Source organism: Sander lucioperca, chromosome 13 (genome assembly GCF_008315115.2).
Source record: "Sander lucioperca isolate FBNREF2018 chromosome 13, SLUC_FBN_1.2, whole genome shotgun sequence".
NCBI lineage: Eukaryota > Metazoa > Chordata > Actinopteri > Perciformes > Percidae > Sander > Sander lucioperca.
In genome coordinates this window covers 19,167,365-19,185,239 of record NC_050185.1, presented here as the reverse complement: position 1 = coordinate 19,185,239, position 17,875 = coordinate 19,167,365, and the positions used below count along the sequence as shown (strand labels likewise).

The 17,875-nt window shown below is 41.1% G+C and overlaps 1 protein-coding gene across 4 annotated transcripts in view; it reads right to left on the bottom strand.

Moving 5' to 3' along the window:
* cpeb4b (cytoplasmic polyadenylation element binding protein 4b) overlaps positions 1-10,947 on the bottom strand; it is a 36,876-nt gene extending 25,929 nt beyond the window's left edge. For 3 of the 4 annotated variants that reach the window (XM_031280617.2, XM_031280616.2, XM_031280618.2), the window contains exons 1-2: positions 10,498-10,946; positions 8,467-9,704 (exon numbers count right to left, since the gene is read on the bottom strand). In XM_031280617.2, the coding sequence (XP_031136477.1) occupies positions 8,467-9,657 (1,191 nt within the window). In that variant the 5' untranslated portion in view covers positions 9,658-9,704; positions 10,498-10,946. Of the gene's footprint in view, positions 1-8,466; positions 9,705-10,497 lie in introns of all 4 variants that reach the window. The other variant, XM_036008728.1, reaches the window with a different exon arrangement.
* Positions 10,948-17,875: the final 6,928 nt, after the last annotated feature.

The following is a 17,875-nucleotide window of genomic DNA, read 5'->3' as shown; positions in this document are numbered from 1 at the left end:
ATATCATACCGTGTTGCATCATGAACTCAACAGGGGTGAAATGCTTAAGGGTTCAGAAAAACAGACCTGAGTCTGTGAACTATATAACCAAAGGTCGGGGCAGGCAGGCAGGGAGCACACTTTTTTATCTACTGTCTGCTGTCTGCAGTGGCTCCCAAAATCCAATAGCTACTTTTATTATCTGATCAGTCAAAGAGCGTCGTTGGATGTCTGGCACACACTGGCTGATGAAACAGCCAAAAATCCCCAGCTGTAGCCAAACTTTTACCAGCATTTTGGCTGATGTAGATGTGTAGATTTCCCACATTGACAGAGGGAACATACTAACACAGGGATGACATGGTAGAAGAATACACCCAGTGCACACTCTCTCCCTCAAAACAAATATCAACACAGGGATATAGGCCAGACTAGGTCTACTATTTTCTCATATCCGCCTCAGTATCTTGTGTGGACTTAGGCTATTGCTTTAGGTCAAATAAACCAAACATTCAAAGGCAAGGGAGGCAGAAACAAGTGAAGGACTGGTTACTGTGGGAAGTACACCACTAGTGGGTATATCTGAGCATAGGCAAGCACATAAACACATTAGACAAACACAGACAGGTTTAACATGAGTGCAAGAATTCTGGGATCTGCTGCATTTTTCGAGGTTATGGTATTGTTGTAGTATACTATGATAACTGGGCAGAAGCAGCAAGCAGAAGCTGTTCCTGCTCAAAAATGTAATGGTTTCATCGGTTATCATTATTCTTTATGGTACCATCTCCTTGGTACGGTTATATTTTGGCTGATGTAGTACTGCAAGGTAATCCTATTATGTTGTTTAGAAGAATAGGAATTCATTTTGTGGCCGAGATGGAAGTATGGCGGGCATGAGGCCTGGCTGGTGCTCTGCAGTTGCTAAGCATTAGCCTGGAGAGGTGCAGAGAGTGATTAATCATCAGATTCATGCATCCTTCTGTCTGTCAACAACTGGCCAGCTGACCACCAAAGTACACACATCATCATCTTCATTTTTTTGTAACCTAGACTTATATTATTAATTCCTTGTTCTTTGTAAATTGGTTATACTTACATAATCACAAACACACACACACACACACACACACACACACACACACACACACACACACAGTATTATTTGTGGGCAACAGTGAAATGTAGCTCAGTACATGTGGGTAAGCAGAAAAAATACAATCACCATGACTCAATCTAGTTAAAGCTAAATGGATTAAAAATGGTGAGACACAGTGACACCTCTTTTTTACAGTGGCCATCAATAAAAACCTGCATGATGGATCGATTTACATTAGACAGCATGGCAAAGTGCATCTACCAAGCCCTGTTACCATTTTTGAATATTTGACCCTGGATCAACAAATAGGTACTGAATTGATCTAAAAGTACTGGGATTAACAAGTAAGGAATGCATCATCAAATTTGGAATCATCACTTTGAAAAGAGGCAGCGTGTGCTCAGTGGATCAGAGACTGTGCATTGTGGGAGGCATGAACTCAAAACTGGGCTTATTAGATTCAATTACAAAGACCTAGTATAGGTTCATTTATCCGTGTTTATAACCAAACATTCTAGTCAATATAAAGTACACACATTGGGTCTGTATGAATTAGTTTCTTCATATAAGAGGTAAGACCAATGTGTTTTCATAGCTCATCTGAAACACCTGACAAAATAGTACTGTGATCATTTGGTCCAATGCAACTTAGCCAATGACACCTGAACTCTGAAGAATACTAGCTGCAAAGATTTGTCGATTAGTTGATCGACAGACAATAAATCAGCTGTTGATAATTGATTTATCATGCCAAAAATATGATGTTTCCAGCTTCTCAAATGGGAGGATTTGCTGAGTGTCTTTGTCTTCACATTATTTTAAACTGAATACATTTGGATTTTCAACTGCTGGTCCGAAAAACAATACATTTTGATGACATTAACTTGGGCTCTAGGAAATTGTGGTGAGAATTTTTCATTATGTTCTGATGTTTTATGGACTAAACGATTCATCAACAAAATAATTTTGTCAGATTAAAAGGTAAATGGCCGGACAAAGCGCTTTACAATTTGTACCAAGACCTAGCCAGTTGGCCTGCTTGTTGCTTGCTTCACATGCCCATAGTCATCTCAAACAGCTGCCACAAATCAACGATAGATGATGGTATTGGGCATTTGTTTAACTGTAGAGTGAAAAAAACCTTGAAATAACAAAGTGGATCAGATTGCTTGTAATGTACACAGCCTCTCAACTCTATACATGTTTTAATCTTAACCACCACAAAACAGAGAGGACAACCTCCCAACAGATTTTGATGACATATAGGGAAGTAAAACATGATTAAATACAGCAAGCTGTGGGTGATTAACTCCAACATTAATCTTCCATGTCACCTGTCTGTTAATGAAAAATGGAAGTTGAGGGAGGGTGGAAAAGGGAACAAGGTAAAAGACATAAGAATATGTGGGCGCAGTAGGATTTTTAGGTTTTTAAGAGGCAAGAGATTATTACACCATCCACCTCACATTCATTTGTGGGAAGGCTGATGTAGGGCTGGGCGATATGGAGAAAATCAAATATCACGATATTTCTGACCAAACACCTCGATGTCGATATTGCAACGATATTGTAAGGTTGACAGTTGGTGCTTTCACAAAATATCTTCCACATTTAGATTTTAGAAAAATAACCATCATAATATGGATATAATGTCTAAGTGGTTAAAGGCAAATAATAGAACAGCTAGAACAGTCTGGTAAATTCAGAAAATGACATCACTTTACTGTAATGCAGCCTTTGAAACCAGGAAAAGACTAAACTTACCATGTAACGATATTAAAAATTTTCAAAATCTAAGACGATATCTAGTCTCATATCACGATCTCGATATAATATTAAAATATTGCCCAGCCCTAGGCTGATGTTTTTTCCCTTATTTTTTGTGCATCGAATCACATGCCCAAGACAACATGGAGAGAGAGGAAGGCCAAAGCAATGAAGGGAAGGGGAAAATAGCAGATGAAAGAAAGGGGATGATGGAGAGAAGGAAAGTGAGTAGTGAGGTAAGGCAGAGTAAAAAGAGAAGAAAGGAAGGCAGGCAGGAAAGGGAAGCAGGTTGAGCTTTTGATGCTTGCGATTATGTTTCTTCCTGGGTCAACGTATTTCAAAGGCCTGCTATGACATTAAATACCCCCAACTGTCAAAAACAACCTATTACCCAGTGTTGGCTGAAAGGTGTGTGTGTGTGTGTGTGTGTGTGTGTGTGTGTGTGGGTGTGTAACAGGATGGATAAAAGCAGGGGTTCCAGCAGTATTTGCACTGCTTGAGGATTTAACTGAACTGACTCCTTTATTATATGCAATGAGCTAGGCTAAATGCAATATGACACTTCCGCATAGACTCCACTTTCTCTTCTTCCTTTGTTAAGACACATGTGAAGAAGACATAGGCCAGGGACTAATTAGGGCTCATGCACTCATGGGCATGAGCACATACACATACACTCACACACAAGCTTTCTTTTTCCCCATTTCAGAGCATCTGTCAAGGGTGTGAGAAGGGCACAATGAGGCTGTATGAGCAGCAGAGTTATGTGCTTGCCAGCACAGCTCAGGCCGCTCATTAGTCTAAAAAACATTTCTCTCATTTAACACAAATGTCACAAGGACCAGAGGTAATGGCTGAAACCTCAGGCCTCTACAGTTAGATGGCTCTGAGTGTCTGTTTGTAGACAGGCAATGCTAGAGAATTTACGTGCACACATCGTGAATAAGAAAAGGAAGGCTACCTGAAAAGATTGAAGCTTTTTGCTTCAAAGTAAACCCAGGCACTGACAATCACTGCATGATTTATAATACTTGCCTAAAAACTGTCATATTGATTAGATTGCCTTTCAAACAATCAGAGGTAAAAAAAGAAGCAGAATGCTCAAGTCAGACAACAGGTGTTTAACATTTGTTTCCACTGCAGGCCTGAAGAGCTAGTTTAATAATGTACCTTCATACTGTGTAACAGCACTGTGTACAAGGCTGCAGTATATCTAAGCTACACAAACAGTGAGTAGGGAGCGGTAACCAACAGTTACCCAGGTAGCTTACTGAGCCAATATCCTGTCCTGGCTTGCTCGCCTTCAGGCCCTGCAGGTCTTGGTCTGGTCACAGGCCAAATTTACCAATCTGAATGATCCCAGTACACCTGGCACAGCAGCAGACCTCTGACCGTGAATTTCACAGGTGAGGAGGAATTAGGGAGGTAGAAAAGAAAGAAAATTTGCATGGGTGATTTGGTTTCCTCCCACAATCCAAAGAGGTTAGGTTAATTGGTGATATAGGTGTGAATTATGAGTGTGAATGGTTGTCTGTCTCTATGTGATAGCCCTGTGATTGACTGGTGACATGTCAAAAGTGTACCCTGCCTCTCGCCAAATGTCAGCTGGGATTGGCTCCAGTTTCGCCGCAATATTAAGGATAAGCAGGTATAGCTAATGGCTGGATGGATGGATGGATGGAAAGAAAGAAAAGCACGAGAGGCGAAAAAGAAAAGTAAGGAAGGCTTTCGTGGCCTTTAAAAAGTACAAATTTTTGGCCTGAGGCTAGTTACTAGCTGACCGGTGTATTAGCAGTTAGCAGCAGTGTGCCTGGCCTGAAGCCCATCCCAAATACTAAAGCTGCTCTAATACAGCAGTGGCCCTGCCTGCTGCAGCAACAGCCACAGTACATTTTCTCCCTCTGTGTGCCATAGTGCTGTACACCATTTTGGATCAAATATCCACCTAACAGCATATGACCTTGCTCTCAAACTGCATCTACACATTTCCTCATATACACACAAATAAATGTCATGGCCTAAGGCCATTACAAGACAATGCCAAACCCATGAAAGTGGACAGAAAGAGGGATTGTTGCTTTAGCAGCTAGCTTTTGTAACATACCTCACCAGTGACATATCGCTGTTTTAATGTGTGTTCCTATCTACTGAATAGCATCTAACTGCAAATGTTACCGAAGTGCAACTATCTGTATATATGTCTCTGTAGAGCTGTGTGTTACAATCACATCTAATCCAAAAGTGTACAGATAAACTGACACTTTGATGAACAAACTTTGACTGTACAGAGGCAGAAAAAAAATATTGAATTCTAAAGCTAAAGCCACTCATCCTTCATCTGTTGTGTCAGTGCTAAAATGGAGACAGTTGGAGAGGGCTTTTAGGGAAACCGTGTGACAACAGTTCCTCATGGGGTCTGTTTAGTTCAGAGTTACAGGAGCTACTGTATTTCAATTACCAAACCCGGGGGTGCCTTGTGTAAGGCAACATGTCGTCAGTCATCTGAACAGTGCATGATCTCGACAAGTCCGACAAGTACAGTTTTTTTTTTTTAAACAAAACAAAGCTATTGGTCTAACGGTTTTCGTTAGTGCAATTCTTCAGCAAAGGCAATAAAATGGAAGTGAATGTAAATGAAATGGCCTAATGGCCTTAAGATCTTAAAGACTGAAGTACACTGAGGAGGCCTCTGACGAATAAACTTGACACTTGGTTGCCTGTGTAATAATTTAACAGGAGTTTCTATAGTGCAGGCTTCAACGTTGCAACATGAGTTATCATTTGATCATTATTTTTTTACAAGCACGTCACACAGAGAGACAATGCTTGCTGTCACAGTCACCAGTATCTCTGCTGTGAGTCTAGAAACTCGTCCACTGGCTCTCAAAATATAATCTTATATCACCTCAGATCTACCAATTACAAGCCCAATAGTTTTTAAAAGGTTAAGTGTCAATATACATCTTCATTTTTTTGTAACCTAGACTTATATTATTAATTCCTTGTTCTTTGTAAATTGGTTATACTTACATAATCACACACACACACACACACACACACACACACACACACACACACACACACACACACACACACACACACACACACACACACCATCTGCCCTTGCAGTATCAAGAGGGCAGAAGGACAATGCTACTTTGGCTGATCTGATTCAGCCACAATGAAGAGCTACATACTGCGGCTAAAGTAATGCTAGCTTTAGTTTAAATCTGACATGTGGACGTAACAGGAGAACTGTCCACTGCTCAAAATGGACGCAGATTTACATTTAGATTGAAAGAGAATTTGCTAACAGACCTAGGTTCTTTTTTATGCAGCATCTACAACCATTTACTGTCACTAATTAAGTTGTGAATATTCATTGAAATGTGCTGCTTGTAGGAGTCAATTTTACCTCAATATATCATACTATTAACAAGATTATGCCCTAATGATTTGGAATAGACCAAATATGAACCTGGCCCCATGACTACCTACAGTAATTAGGCTGTAAGCTAATGGTAAATATCTACTTATTCAGCAAATATACGCAAGACATGTCAATACAACAACCTGACTGTTTGGCCTGAGGTGCTCTGTGAGTCATTAATTGCAAGTAGAGATAGGGAAATACCTGGGAAGGTCATGGCAAGCAACACTTTCTAAATTATAAATTGAGTTAATATGCTTGTTTTGGAGATTTTTGGTTCATTCCTGAAAAAAAATTGTCTTAATAAAAATAGAGATTATGACGTAGATTTGCCCAATAGATGGGCATGGCCAGGAAATGAAGTAGCCCCTCACTGGTGATCTCTAAGGCCAATTAATAATGCTGTTCGGCTATTGACATACAGCTGAAACAACACAGGCAAGCAATTATTCAGACAATTTAAGACTGTCTATTCCATCCAAGATGACATTGGGAACCAATGGCAATCAAGTAACTATGACTGACCAGAAGTTAATGTGACAGAGCAAAAGGAACAAAGGTAAGAATGCAAAGGATATGCAAAGCCTTTCATCAGGTCATAAGGCCTAGCTGGGCCTATAGCAACCTTTCTCTCTTCACTCCCGCCTCCTTGTAACGACCGACACAATCAATCATGAGCTAGATCAATAAAATTAATGTATCTCCATGCTCCCTTTACCTCTCTACATCAATCCTATCGGCTGTTTTCTACATGTGATTACACAATTATTCAAGCCATCTTCATTGTGAGTGGACCCGGCTATCAAAATTACATTATGAATAGGCTGGCATTTTGAAAACGAGTTGCTAGGCTATGGCAGCCACGACCTGGGTGATTAATAAAGCGGTAATCCTGAAAAATCATTGGGTATTAGGCTTGGGTCATAAATCCACAGTATAGCTTTTTTTTCTAGCCAGAATAAAATAAATCCTATGATGATGTCTTCTTCTTCGCTGGTGTATCTAGATTTTTCTTTACATCCTAGTCTCTGACATTTTTGGTCATCCATTCCTATGATCGTTCTCCTCGCACCCTCTCTTGTTTTCCCCATTGCTAACTCCCTCTTCCTATCTTTTTTTTTTATCTCCATCCATGATGCCTCCCCCACTCCCCACACCCCCACTACTCACGCCAACCCCCCAGCTCATATACGTGTCACACACCACTGCAGTGACAGAGCCACATTAGTCATCATCAGGGACTTCCACATACAGCTATGGAAGTACAGAGCCCAACGACTGCTTTCTAAACTAACACGATACCAAATGTATCATGTAAATCCATACCCTCCCCCCATGTCTAAAAATAGCAGCTATACCACATATTGTAATAAAATCAACAGCTAACATGAATAACACATTGGTGTTTAATCATTCAGGCAGCAAGCGGCTACTGCTGAAAAATATTCACACAGAATTAGGGATGCACCGATACCAGTACTTGGGTGTCGGTCCGATACTGTGCTCGTCGTACTCGTAAAACTACCCCGATACAACCGCACCCGATACCACTTTTTGGCAAAGTGACGTTTGGCCTAAATAGATGGATAAATATAATGTTTCGCGTTACGTCTGTGTTTTAACATTGATGTGTTTACCACTATTTGCCAGGCAGCCTGCTTTCCTTTACTTTCCTTCCAGTTTCTTCTTCTCTACTACTTCTTGCTCATTCACAGATTATTTTGTCTGTACGCCATCTGGTGTTTTGGAGAGTACTGCAACGAACAATGCGCTGAGCATAAACATCTACGGCGGCGCGAGTATACCCGCGCCTAACCTCTCGTCTTGTCAGTTGAGCAGGTAGTCGAGTAATGTCAGCAGTTTGGAGATATTTTACATTTATGTGAAATGGGCAGCAGTGCCATGTTTGTTTAGGAAAACACAAAGTTGAATGTTAACATGTCAGCAACAGCATCAAGTTGTATATTTACTTTGTTACAGTCAGAAAGTGAAGAACATCTGATGAAAATAAAACATTGTTAGAACTGTAATAGTATTATTAAGTACTCATATCGGTACTTGGTATCGGCAAGTACCCAAATGTAAGTACTTGTACTTGGTCTGAAAAAAAGTGGTATCGGTACATCCCTACACAGAATAGCATGCCAGAATTATTGCTAAATCATACAATGAGACTATCACAGGAACTGACCTGAAAGGGGAAGATGTTATCACTGCGGCCGACTCCATCATCCATCCAGGACTTGGGGTTGAAGCCTGCGGGACTGTTTCGAGGGTACTTCTGGGATGCCACATGGTTGTTAGGGAAGGTCTTCTTCAGTGGAGAGATAGAGTTGATGGGGGTCATACCACCATTCAGCCCTCGGCGATAATCTCTGCCCTGAGACCCTCCCCAGCCACCGCCACCACTACCATAGCCTCCTCCGGGACTCCAGGAGGTGGAGGAGCCAGGGGAGGGAGAGGGGCTCTGGTAGCTGGCTGGACCCCAAGGGGACGGGGGTTTGTTCAGGCTGTTGGACAAATGCGGCAACTGGCTGAAAGCCGGATTCCTGTGCGGAAAGGGCGGTGGAGGGTGTGGTGAGGCCGGGGAGCGCCGATGCTGCTGGTGCTGGTTGTGGGGATGTTGGAAATGGGGGTGTGGTGGGGGAGCCGGGTGGTGCTGGGACAAGGCTGCCGCTGGTCCAATCTGGGGGGAGAAGTTCCCGCCAAACCCTGGACTGACATGGTGTGAGAAGTTCTGGAACAGCAGGGGCCCATTGTTGGCTGAGGCCGCGTTGAAGAAGCTGACGTCCTCATTGATGATGGTTGATGGCGCTGGCGGAATGGCAGCTGACCAGTTGTTGAAGCCAGTAAGTGATGACGAGGTTGTACTGGATTGGACCTGGCCAGTTCCCCCAAGACCAGACGTCTCCTGGTAATCAAAGCCTGTCAAGACAGGAGACTCAAGACGTAACTGCTTCTCTTTTCCGTTACTTCCTTCAGACGTGCCGTTGTCTGTCTTGGCTTCGTCTGACCGGGCTTTTTCCAGTTCTGAAATGATCCCACCACCACTCCCACCATCCTGGTGACTCCCAGGGGACAACTGCTGCTGCTTTTCTTGCGTTTCTTGCATTTCCTGTTGCTGCTGTGCTTTGGGCTTCTCTGGCCCCCCCAGGATTTCGTCTTGCACGCTGTTGTGGGTGGCAGAGGCAGGGAAGAGCCATGGAGAGCCTCCCGTGGTGCCATTCCCTGCGGCTGTGGTGCTGTTTATGAAAGCAGCAGGGCTCTGCGACACATTTTGGTGGTGGTGTGGGGGCTGCAGATGCGGGTGGATTCGGACCGGGAATGCAGACTTGTTGCCAGTGTTGTTTTGAACTAGGACTCCAAACCCGTAATCCCCCATTTGTTTTCTGCCCCCACACACAAATGCTATCCCGTGATCGTTTGGTCCTATTGAGAGAAGAGCACACAGGATGGCATGCACTGAGTTAGCAGTCAGCCCCTCTCATTCCACTATAGATCAAGGGATTTAGAAACAACTAAGTGATGGCTATAGACATTTTCTAGTGACATAAAAGATCTTTCTTTCTGTTGGGTCTGTTTTACACCCTCAGAGGATTCATAGACATATGATAATCACACAAGACTGTCATGAATGAGCTCATTCTTTTACAGAACAATCTACCCTTATTACTCTGAGCAGTTGAAAAAACCAACCAGTTAACATTACATCTTTAGCTAATTATAACCCCGTGACGTTGCCAGCTTGTAGCTAAGTCTTCAGCTGAGCTGCTGGCAGACACTGCCGTGTCGAGCCGACACAATCTCCATTTGGAGACGTTTTCCTAACACAAACCAGCTGACAGACAACAAATGACCCGCACTATAACATTAAAGAGATCCACGCTCTACAAAATATCAATGAATTTTGAGAATATTAACAATAAACCGTCATAACGTTCTGAGGAAAAACACTCGACCTTGTTTGACAGCTGTCAGGAGTCTGTGGAGTCCAACCTCAAAATGTATCAGACATAAGTCATACAATGTATAGTGTCAGACATTATTGCTCGTTATTACATTGTTACACATCAAGTAACCGTCGATAGTGAAGCGGTTTATATAAACTAACAGATTAGACATGTCCATCCGTTGCTAACGTTAGCTATCTAGCTATCTACCGTTAGCATACATGCTAGCTAGCTGGACAGCCTGAATACAGGCGAATAAAATGTCTTTTCACCTTCTGATCCCCACCTTCGACCTCGGCGATGTCTTTGTCGAGATCCTTTCCTCGGTTTGAAAGCAAGGTGTCCTTGAAAAGATGAGTGCGTCAGACAAAGCTTTTACAGAGGTTATTTGAGAGCTGGCTCGTACAGTGCAGTTGGTCAGCTTTTTTCTCCCTTCTCCTGACGTGTCCTGCCTGCTCAATGACACAGCTCTCTATCTGCTGCTTCTAATCTGGACGGTGTAATCAAAGAGCTTTGTTAACGTGGCAATGGGTGAAATATATCCGGCCGCTGTTCTTTCACAAGCCTTATTCGATCGGTTTCATTGTTCGTTTGATTTTCAGTATATTTTCTCGCTAAATGTCTTTCCTACAGAGCCAGCCGATTACTGTGTGCTTCTTTGGGCTGCCCCTCTATCCTGAAACCGACCGTGGCCGAATGACAGCGAGAGATCAGCCGAGACACACTTCCGCTTGTAGCACCACCCTTTCCACCGTGACCACTCCCTCCGAGGGCCACACCTCGGTATGTGATTGGCCGGACGACCGGCAGCCTCGCCTAATTTCTACAACATTTCAAGACCATGCACCAATAATACATCCATGCCATCCATAAGTACTGCCCACTGAAAAAAGGAGTAAAAAAATCCTCCCAGCACGGTCCTGTCCTTTCACGATGCAGCCGGTATCAGGTCGTGAGAAAACTGAGATCCCCTTCCTCGAAAGGATGGCAATGCCTCCGAAAAAGAGCATCCTTGGCCCAAGCATTTTGATCTCATGCTCCATTGTAAATATGGAAATTAAACAGGAAGGTGTGGTATCATTTCAGGAGCTGTTTTTGTTATCCCTTTTTCTAGGGTAACCCAATATATATATATAAATTCCATATCCCATAAATTCTACTTTTATGATGCCTGTAATGTTCAGTTTGTGTGGACACATAGTTTTTAATTTAATTATTTTTTTTTATCATCTGAGTCATAGTAAGTGGTGGTGTTGTACTGCTCCACTGTGGAGACCATAACCCTCTTTCATGTCAGTAAATACAAAGGACAAAATATTAGAAACACCTCTCAATATAACACAAAGCTACACCTTTGGGGTTATAGGCTATAACATTATTAAAATCATTATCTCCTTGAAAACCATATGTGCATAATATTCATTTGTCACATGAAGCATCAAACTACTACTCAAGTGAAATGGTGTTCCACATAGGATGAATGTGAAATATGTTTCATATTTGATACATTTACATTTATTTTTATATATCTTCAGGCTGTTATTTGTGTTAGCTTGTGTATGTTTTTAATTGTTTTTAATTGTTCTTTCATGTTTTATGTAAAGCACTTTGAATTGCCTTGTTCCTGAAATGTGCTATATAAATAATGTTGCCCTGCCTTGCCTTACCATAAAGACTCCTCTTATATTTAAAAACTATACACATTGCAACTATTCCCTGCACGCATGCACAGTATTCTATCTGATATTATTAGTTTTAATCTTAATCTCTTCCAGTTTCAGTACAGTATACACACTATGTTCAGCTGTGGCCCACTACCCATGTGCATGTGTCTGCTTCTCTCTACACCGCCAGATGTCTGACCATCCAACCCTTTTTCCCTCATCACCCGCCCACACCATTTCCCATGTCTCTTTATCTCCCTCTCTGTCCTCCTCTGTGTCCTTCTCTCCTGTACGGTCATTATCACCTCGAGGTCATCAAACAGCTTTGACTCTGTCAGTCTCTCCGACCCTCAACTGACAGTGTTACATGCAGCCGCAAATGGCTATCTAATAAATCTGTCACTTCAAGTCCAGCTGGGAGAGAGTGATAAATTAGGGAATCCGTAATGTTCTGCATTATAAAGTGTGTACAGAAAGGATGAGCAGGCAATGGGAGGTCGGTGATGGCAGGTGTTGGCAGGGTAAGGCAGTGACCGGCTTAAAGTAATCCGATTAAAAAATAGATTACAGATGTCTGATAGTAATACTAGTCACATTTAGCTTGCAAACCAGTGCGAGCTGTGCAAACGCTCTCACATGCAATAGACTTTGAAGGCCTCAAATGTGAATTTGAGTCATATATTTAGACAGTTATAAGTTGATAAATATTTTTAAATGCAAGCTCTTCACGTACCTAAAAGAGAAGACACATGTCAAACTTTCCATACTTTTACTCTTCACCGAGACCATCCCCTTAACCAAAGCAGAAATTATTGAATTTAGAGTGAAACATATTCCGTCCTCTCTCAAATAATATAATTAGTCTTTTGATTGTCTAATAACAATGACATAATAATGCAGCAGCTATCTTCCAAAATAGATAATTTTCCCTGCATGGCTTTTTAATCAATGTAATAGGTCCAACACTACATGTGCAGTACAGCAGCTCTAGCCAACACTGCATTTCCATTTCTATTATATATTGTTATTTCTATCTGTGACCTCCATTTCCTTTCTTCATTTTGTAATGTCTGTTTTGTTCCACAAACGAAAGTGTTCAAGTGAAATCTTAATCATATGCTAGAGGGCGAGAATCAGCAGGAGAAAGGCGTAATGTTTGATAGTCTTAAGTGTTCCAGCTTTACAGTATCTCTTGCATAGTAGGGCAGAGTATCCTTCTCACAGTGGGATGGATGTTTAGGCAGAGTACTCGGTACAGTTAAAGGGTTTCTAAGACAGAATAACCAGTCTTACAGGCCCCACTTTGGAGACAACACCCTCTCCTTCTTCTTTCCCTTTCTCTGCCTTTCTTTCACTCTGTCACACATTGTGATCAAATTCCCCGTGTCCAAAGCAACCCAAAAACAAAGCATAATTGTCAAAATATTTATGGAATCTATATGTATGTTACTCTGTTCAAAGCTACTGAGATGTGTTATTTGCCTACTCAATGAAATAGCTAATAGCCAGTTTTTTCTGGCAATGGTTTTGTATGTTCCAAGACTAGATAGGTGCTATGAATAAAACATTGAATCCATTAAAAAATTAATCGCCTTTTACCTTGGGCATAATTATGGTGCAATTCCTCCCAGAGTGCATATGTGTGTGTGTGTGTGTGTGTGTGTGTGTGTGTGTGTGTGTGTGTGTGTGTGTGTGTGTGTGTGTGTGTGTGTGTGTGTGTGTGTGTGTGTGTGTGTGTGTGTGTGTGTGTGTGTGTGTGTGTGTGTGTGTGTGTGTGTGTGTGTGTGTGTGTGTGTGTGTGTGTGTGTGTGTGTGTGTGTGTGTGTGTGTGTGTGTGTTTGTGAGCATCAGTGTGCACAGAGGTGCCAGAGTGCAAATGTGCACATGCTAATAATTTCACAACTCCAATGTTGATGATTTATATCGTAACATTTAAATTTGTGAAACAATTTCCTGCTACTCTGATGGTAGAGAAAATCCTGCAGCCCTTTCACTTTGACTTGGGAAACCTGCTTACTTGCTTGGACAAACTCAAAAAATGCATTGTGATCTAAACGCATGGCTGTTTTCCAAGTTGACATTTGGGAAATACAAGGTTTTGACCTGTCAGCAATTGTATTTGTGTAAATTATGCAGATGTTTGATAGATAGACGGTTTCAAACGATGTAACAAAGCCCCATGGTGTGCTGTTGTAGGGTGTGTTTGTGTCCTATGAAATATTCAGGGAGTGTACATGTTGCTAACAAAACGGTGTGGACGTGCTCCTGGGTGGCTTTGGGACACAACAAGGACCTCTGGGTACAGGGTGGAGTGGGAGGGGGAGATAATGCAAAAAGCAAATATGAGAGAGGTGGGTAGAAGGATACAAGAGCTGTGGCAAATAAGGATCAGGGATGGATGCAGAAATAAATATACAGTACATGAGTATAAAGGCTCCTATCTGAAAGGTCTCCAAAAAAACACTAAACCATTTGATGACCTAGTTTTGGTTTCAAATGTCTCTAACAAGGAATTTAGTTCCATTGACTTCATTTTTAACACTATTATTTATAATCTTCACACACAAAAAAAACTTGATAGATGTGGCAGAGCCTCAGTCAGTTTTCCAATAATGTTCCATAGTCATATTGATCTGTCTAAATCAATCATTCATAATCATTGATTATATATATATATATATATATATATATATATATATATATATATATATATATATATTTGAAATATGAATAAAAACATCACTGCCCTTCTTTTTTTTTTATTATAGAGCAACTCCTCTCCTCAGTGTTTTTTTCTTTTTCTTTTTTCTGACAGCCTGAGACCTTTCACATCCTTCATCTGTCCGGTGTATTTTGCCCTGTTGTGTTCTCCCTGAGGACTCTATACTAATTAAGCCAAAGAGGTCTCTGCCGAAGAGGCCATAATGACTGTTTGAAAAAGACGTGTGTGTGTGTGTGTGTGTGTGTGTGTGTGTGTGTGTGTGTGTGTGTGTGTGTGTGTGTGTGTGTGGTGTCGCAAAGGACAGGCTGAATTCATGACTGCTGGGTACAGAAGGCATAATAAATTAACAGAGCAGCAGATGGGGGTCTATAATGTGAGTGTCAGTGTATGTGTGTGTGTGTGTGTGTGTGTGTGTGTGTGTGTGTGTGTGTGTGTGTGTTTGTTTTCGGGCACACTATATTGAGCAAATATGTAGTTAAGTGAGTTAACACATGTTTCAAAATTCAACATCTTGCACTGGAAAATCTGCAGTTTGACTCATTTTTCAGTCGTCTGATCATTGTGTGACTTCCCATATTGCTGTAATGAAGGAAAATATCACAGGTAAATAAAGAAATCTGTAATTCAAAAGAAAATGTGCTTAACAATTTACAAACTGCAAAATAAAAAAAATCTTTTTTCGAGGGGCACCAACTTCAGGGAGTAAATTGGCAGAATTACCATGATTAGCTAGCATAGAAAAATAGTACTCGTGGTAGTCGCAATAATCAGATGTGAACTGCGCACATTACAGTTTTTGCCCGTTGCTTGAACACGTTTTGCAAAACTTGGCTCATTGTGTCAAAACTCTACACACAAGCAAATAAGACACAACACTGGGAAATAAACCATTCACATCTATGTCAAATTGAAACTCTGCTATCAAAACCTAACAATCCTTTGTCAAAATGTCACTCTGATGACAAAATGATACCCACTTGCATCATATGAATACACTTTCAGATCAGCAGCAACACACTAGTCTACTTTATATAAAAAACTGCAGTCTTTTGTTTTCAATGTTTTTATTCAGTTCCACAGAGGGCATGTTTTCACAACAACCAAAAAATGAAATACTGAATTAAAAATCATTACATTACAGTAGTATATTTTACAGTACAGTAAATTCAGTTAAATCAAAAATAAAACAAACAATACACTACTGTAAACACAGAAAAACACAATTGTGCGCAAGTGGGCTTATGGATCCTGCCGTCTGTTGGGGTCTGGCCACAGGATCTCATCAACATCACAAGCAATGTCTTCTCTCGCTAAGCATCGGGGAAAATATCCCCTTGTGTGCCGAATCCATCCCTGGATTGACCTCACCTCAATGTCTCCGCAGGCCTGTTCCATTGCCTGCAGAAGAGGCATACGGGCATGTGGTTGGCGGTCATATATGTGCCATCTCCAAGCAGAAAAAAATTCCTCCATAGGATTTAGAAATGGCGAGTAAGGGGGCAAGTACACAACTTCAAATTGATCATAGTTGGTGAACCAGTTCTGGACCAGAGCAGCCCGATGGAAACTAACATTATCCCAGACAACAACAAACCTGGGCTGCTCTGGTCCATCCTGTACAACTGCATCATGAAGTGCATCTAGAAATGTGATTATGTGTTGCGCATTATAGGGACCCAGTTTGGCATGATGGTGCAGTAGCCCTCGAAGACTTATGGCAGCACACAATGTGATATTTCCCCCACGCTGCCCTGGGACGTGCACAATTGCCCTTTGGCCAATTACAGTTTTTCACAATTGCTACTTTTTTCAATACTTTTAACAACTTTCCTAAACTCTTAATGCACCAACACACCTACAACACACGATTGGCAAAACAGTTAATTCCATGCTCAAAATCACACATTGTAAACTAAACTCCAACACTGATTTTCAAAATACAATCATTTACTAACACAATACACTATGTCCACCAAAACAATGCAAACATGTCTCAAAATCAAATAATTCTTCCAAAACACTAACACATGTTCTCTTCCAACAGGAACATTTAGTCAATCATAGCACAATGTCATACAAAACACTAACATCAGATGGAATTACAGAAACTACATTATTTGATATGTGTCAGGTCTGCCCTTATATAATAGACAATAGTATATTGTATCGATCATAGATTGTGTTTTGGACTGCAGTTTCTCTTGAAGCCTCTCTACATTTTTTTTTTTTTTTAAAGATTATATCTTTTCTGCCTTTATTTGACAGGACAGCTAGTTGAGAAAAGGGAGAGAGAGAGGGGGAAGACATGCAGGAAATCGTCACAGGTCGGATTTGCGCCGAGGCATAAACCTCCAAGTATATGTGCGCCTGCTCTACCCACTGACCCAACCCGGCCACCGTTTTGTTTCTTTTGCTGCAGAGATTCAATACAAAAAATTAATGACCCATCTCAGAGTAGCTTTATAGAATGTACGGTTTATGAAAAAAAGGAGACAGAGACAGAATGTCCTGGTACTCCTCTTCCTCTACCTCGTGAAGGCATTTTTCTTATTTTCTGTGTTCATCTACAGTATTTTGTTCAAATAGGACCTCTTTTACTGTACTACAATATGATCATGCGATTGAAAGAACCTCAACACCTGAGTGTGTTTCCTAGAAGGGAATCAGCTGTGATTGATCTATTTGCATAACTTCAATCAACTGTTTCTCAATAAATGCATGTATAAAATGCAGGAGATATATTTGTGTTTCAATTTACAATATGATCAGCTGCAAACTTTGACTTTAGCCTTTAAGTTAGGTTGAGAACATAATGTTATCTGTTCTGACATACAGTGTGAAAGCATTTGTAAATTTGTCAATAATAATCCATTGTTTTAGTCTTGGTGGAGCTTGTGTGTAAAAGAAGTTCAAGCATTTTAAATTTGTGTTAACTGTATGCATTTTGTGTCAAAGCAACAAGAAATGTGTTAATTGTATAGCCTTCACAGACAGATGTTGTGCTAACTGTGTTAAGAGTTTAGGAAAGTTGTTAAAAGTATTGAAAAAAGTGTCATAGTGATTGTGAAAAACTGTATATTTCGTCCCCGTTGTCTGTTTTTGCTAAGGTTGAATCCAGCCTCGTCAATGTAAATACATTCATGCGGCTGGGCAGCTCCATCCATGTCCAAGATTCTCTGTAACAAAAAATACATATTGTGGATGGCTTTACTCAAAGCACACACCTACACTACTACACATACAGAACCGACCCACCCCACCATA